The 5,362-nt window shown below is 36.6% G+C and overlaps 2 protein-coding genes across 2 annotated transcripts in view; both read right to left on the minus strand.

The window, feature by feature from the left end:
• Positions 1 to 1,393, minus strand: part of LOC113424153 (vomeronasal type-2 receptor 26-like) — an 8,260-nt gene extending 6,867 nt beyond the window's left edge. The window contains exon 1 of the mRNA XM_087947367.1: positions 785 to 1,393. Within this exon, the coding sequence (XP_087803493.1) occupies positions 785 to 1,393 (609 nt within the window). The remainder of the gene's footprint in view (positions 1 to 784) is intronic.
• Positions 1,394 to 1,550: 157 nt separating this feature from the next.
• Positions 1,551 to 3,783, minus strand: LOC148129126 (vomeronasal type-2 receptor 26-like). The gene is made up of 3 exons (XM_087947368.1): positions 3,554 to 3,783; positions 1,991 to 2,282; positions 1,551 to 1,598 (listed from the first exon to the last, which is right to left on the minus strand). Exons 1-3 carry the CDS (start codon positions 3,781 to 3,783, stop codon positions 1,551 to 1,553), a joined length of 570 nt encoding a protein of 189 aa, XP_087803494.1.
• Positions 3,784 to 5,362: the final 1,579 nt, after the last annotated feature.

The following is a 5,362-nucleotide window of genomic DNA, read 5'->3' on the forward strand; positions in this document are numbered from 1 at the left end:
AACTGTGTCTCAAATGCAAGTTTGCTGATTGTCAGCCCAGCATCCTAAGCTCATGAGTCACTGAGCTCCCTAGAGCTGGAAAATATAAGAGGATTTCTCTAACCCCAATGGAAAATATAATCCATGAATCTCTCTATATAAAAGTGAAATACCACTCACACATCATCACAAAATCTCCAGAAACATAAAGCCTACAAACTTGATATTTGGCACGAATGTTCCTCTGGGCTTCTAGGTGCTCACTAAGAAATGATTTTTTTAAATGAGCATCAGAGCACTAGTATTTCATATATTATTATTGCTCTAATGTTCTAATGCTAAGGAGTTTTACTCCCCCTCCCCACCTAAAAAGAAAACTCTTTTAAATACAAAACACAAGGAGAGGAGAGGAGTTCCTTAGTTTCATAGCACCAAGCAGCTTTAGTATAGAACAGTTGTGCTAAGCCATGTCCAGGCTCCTTGCTGTCTCCTACTTGCTCATACAGCAAATACAATTTCAGTTTCCAAACAGCCTCAACTTTCTCACACATTGACAAGTTACTAGCCAAATGAATACCAATAGATGCTGGTAGGCAGAGGCACAATTTTTCCCCTTATTTTCCTTCGTAAAAACTAAGCCCAACCACATCATGACATTTCAAAGCACGTGAACTAAACTAGTACCATATATTATCAGTAAAAAAAAACTTCTTTTTATTTTAGTTTCATGTGAATTATTTTTTCGGTGCTATGTATTGTTTCTTCTCATTCTTTTTTTTTCTTTTTCTCATTCTGGAGACATTACCTGCCAAGGGTTTATCTCTTCAAGATATCTTGTCATCCTGACTGCTTTATTTTTTTGTTGAGATAAATCCAGGTTGTGTAACGCATGGGCCACAGCAAAGACTGCATTGTAGATGCTGTAACTATGGCCAGTCATGACCATCTCAAACAGCATACCTGGAAGATCCCTCAGGGATTCTGTCCCAGTACAAAAGTTGTGAGCCTCTGTTAGGTCCTTAGGATCTGGAACAGAACAACCAAAGGCTTGTGCCCAGAATTCCTTGAAAAAATCATCAAGATGTGCCTTGGCTGGTTTTATATTCTGAAGGTAGACCTGAAACTCTTCATGCTCAGTGGAGTGGATTGCAAAAATAAGGGCACCTTGGAATATCTCGTATTTCCAGTCCCTTGAAAGGACGGTTGAAGCAAAGTCAATCTGGCCTGTCATAATCCACACCTTTTCAGTATAGTTAACAGCTGCGAAAAATAGCGCTGTGCTTAGCCACATTATAACTAGCGTTTCACCATAGACAACAAGGACATTAACTTTCAGATCTGAGTAGAACTCTTTAATATTTGCAGAAATGGTGTTCAGTTCACCAAGTTCAGGGAATCGGCTGTCAACTGGCATTCTTTGAACAAAGGCTGAACAAATTTTATTCTGGAGAAATAAGGACTCCAGCTTTTTCAAGAAACATTCTCCGCTTTGGTCATCTCCAACCAAAAGTCCAACCCAGATCCACCCAAAATGTTTAAGTAAATAGATAATGCCTGTATATTGATGGCCTTCATTGGAGACTGTATGGTAAAATGAAGAGGTCTCCCCCATATTGCTTCTTTGCATAGGAAATGATCCATATGTGAGCTGAAAGGACACGCTCAGAGATATTTATTTATCAATTTATTTATTTTACATATTATTTACTTATTCATTACATTTCTACACTGCCAATCTCACCCGTGGCTCTGGATGATGATGATGATGATGATGATGATGATGATGATGATGATGATGGATGACCTATTATTCAGCACTGTTATTTTGTTATTTACATAATATCCTAGGTTCTACCTTATGCTTGTATCTCTTCCAAGCTCTGGAAGCTTTCCGCATTTTTTTTCCATTAACATCCACTTTTTTGGGAATGCATCACTCACTTTCAGAAAAACAAAACCAGTTACTGTACCAAAACAATAGGGCTGCTCTGTTGATGTGCACATATCTTACCTGTGGAATCTTGTACAGACTTAAGATGTCTGCCACATAGGAGGAGATGTCAGGGCTGATTCCCCCAACGAGTGCTATATTTTTTATGTGAAGATCACATTTGTAATTGGGGAGAAATGCCTGTGACTTAAAAAGCAAATCCAAAGTGATACGATAGGTCATCCTTGAATCAAAATGACTGTCATAAATGTGGAAGCCAAGGGTGACATTCGACAAGATCATTGGATCCTGGTTGATCTTATTCACAGCAAAGGCCAGTGCCAGGAGGTGTTGGTAGAACTTTGGCAACATACTACCAAAAAAAATTATACATCTTTAGTTAATTTAATCTATTGCCACCTTCTTGCATGGCTCAGATTTAAATAAGGCAAAATTAATTGGAAATCTTTCCACCAACCCTTATTGGCTCCTTCATTAGTAAAATCAGGGAGCTGAATAAGAAGAAAATTTTAAAGATTTAGAAAAAAAATAATCACAAGAGGGATTAGAGACACTCCAAGTATTGAACTACAAGTGGGTAAAGTAGATTGGTTCCTAGCTAACTAATAGGATAAAAGAGTTGGAAGGGATCTTGGAGATCTTCTAGTCCAACTCTCTGCTCAAGCAGGAGACCATTCTTAAACACCTCCAATAATATGTATGATTCTTGCATTAAAAACAAATGTCTTTTATTTAGAGTTTTGTTTTGTATTGCTGTCTTCTTTATATTTATGATTGTTGAAACATCATGTAACTCACAAAATATTTCATCTTACACCTGCAGTTTTATACTAATTGGCTTCTCCCTTCAGTATTGTTCAATAGTCAATTCCTATTCTTCATGCTTGGAAAACTAGATAATACATTAGCTAAGAGAGTTCCACTGATGTCATAGCATTCAACGGTAGTGTTGTCCACACTTTGTCAAAAAGCAACACTGTTTGTGTGAAATAAGCACATCATTTTTCTGGTTTATATGATTTATATGGTTTATATGAGGGTGATGGTTAAATTTTAATGCTTAGTGTAAGTGTCTAATTACTAAACACAACTGATATAATCCCCTTAACTATGAAGTGGTTTTCATAATTTGTAATGAACTGCAATGCAAGTATCTTGTCATTTCTATAAACATTATAAATGGAGGAAAGAATAACTTTTGGTCTAAAGTAACAGAATATTATTCCTTTCACCAGAGCCAGTTTTTGTTTTTTATTTTAAACTTTGGACAAACTTTGTACAGCTGTGCTTATCTCTCCTTTCATAGCTATTTATTATTGTGATTCCAATCTAAACATCAATGAACCATTGGCCTCTTGCAATCCCTCCCATGCATTAAGGCAATCCACTTTACCTTAATTTACTTCTACCTTAATTATTATCCTTAAATGTCTTGTTTAACGTGGAAATTAAAGAGCAACTAAGTGCTGCTAGCTCTAAGGTATAAAATAACTATTAATTGTAGAAAGAAGATAGGATGGCCATCTGCTCTTTTATGCCATTGAATGACTACATCTCAGCAGCTGAGAGTGTTTAGCCCTGATGGCAGAGGAGAAGAATGGGGAGCAAGTGAGAAATACTTACAGAGGAAGGTCATCATTGAGTTTCTTAGATGGAGCATCATCAAAAGTATACTGGAAATATACATTTATGATATGAGAAACTATCCCACCAATCAGGAACTTGCCAGGCTGGTACCACTCATGTGGAACAAGAAATGACTCTTTGCTAGAGCACTTCTTGGTGTCTGCTTTAGCTCTTCCATAAGATGGAAGGAGTATTAGTATTGTTAACACAAACCTCTGATTCCACATCACTCTAGATGGAGGCAGTTTCCAGGTCATCTGTAAGCTGAGAGCTTTACTAGCATCAGAAAGCTACATCATCCGACAACCGACTCCACAACTGCAGCAAAGAAAAAGGAGTATAACTAAGGACAGCCCAGTTCTGGAAGTACTCCTTAGACTTCAAGCAATGCAAAGATAAGCTAATAATTATTTAAATGAATTGGAGAAAACCAAAGGATTGGATAGTATTGGATAAATTCTGCCTTCTTCTTTGTCGTTCCCTAGCTTGGAATTGTGCAAAACAAAGGTTTTATAGTTCCTTGCAATATCACTTATGCATTAGTGTTTTTGATGTTGTCTAGCAGTCCCTTGGGTGAAGTCAATATGGAGAACAAATTAGCTCAGATAATTGCAAGAAGGATAATTACTACTAATGCAAACTAGGTCTCTTTTGATTTCCTTAATGTATATTAAAAAACAACAACACACCACATGGAACTCGACTTAATGATGATGCAATCAGATATTAGGGATATACACCCTAGCAGAACCTGCATGGCAGTCAGGCAGGCAGGCAAATATTTGAGACAAACGTTTTGCAGCTTACACTCAGTAAAACAGATACAATGTGCTAGTTAAATAGTTTATTCCAGTAAGATTTATAGCATAGTCAAACAGTCCATATATCATACACTATTTCAGTCCGTCCGGGGATTATTCAGTTGCAAAGTCCAGTGTCGAAAAAGAGGTCGATAAACTTACAAATATCAGTCCAGTAATATATCTCTTCGCAGTAGAGATATGAAGAAGTCAAACCTCCTTTCTTCCTTCAGCAACAGCAAAGAACACGCAGTTAACAATCCATCATCGTCAGCAAGCAATCCAGTAAGCCAGCAATCAATCCAGTTCTCTTGCTCCCTCTTATGGCGATTTAAAGCCGCACCCAAAATTACATGCTTTGCAGTTAAAGTGACACACACTTAAACTCACTATCATAGTCTATATATATTATTTTACCCAAACTACGTTAGGTAACCTATGTTATTCCTAACATACTCCCCTTTTGGGTAATATAATATATATATATATATCTATTTACAACTTTAAACCATAGTTGTCACAACTTTCCTTATGTTTGACTGAACCTTGGGCTTTTGTAAACTGATCAGCAAAATTTTCTTCAGTCATGCAATATTCCAATCTTATCAAACCATTTTTTACAGATTGTCTTACATTCAGATATCTAAGATCTGTATGCTTAGATCTCGTTTTCACAGCAATATTTGTAGCCAACCGTATGGCTGCTTGATTGTCCTCATAAACTACAATGGAATCATTAACAGTTATTCCCATATCTAATAACAACTGTTTATTCAGAATTAAATCAGTACATAATAAAGATAGACATGAAAATTCTGCTTCCATTGTGGACATACTTATGTGTTGCTGTCTAATTGACCTCCAACCAATCAGTGCTTTTTCTAATAGTATAGCCGTACCTGAAGTTGATTTTCTAGTGTTTATGTCTGTTGCAAAACTTGCATCAGCATATGCACTTAAAATCAGATCATCTTTTGGCTCCAAATACAATGCATAGTGCATTGTC

This window comes from Notechis scutatus, chromosome Z (assembly GCF_049901735.1).
Source record: "Notechis scutatus isolate UNSWTSFEM ecotype Mainland chromosome Z, rNotScu1.2, whole genome shotgun sequence".
Taxonomy (NCBI): Eukaryota; Metazoa; Chordata; class Lepidosauria; order Squamata; family Elapidae; genus Notechis; species Notechis scutatus.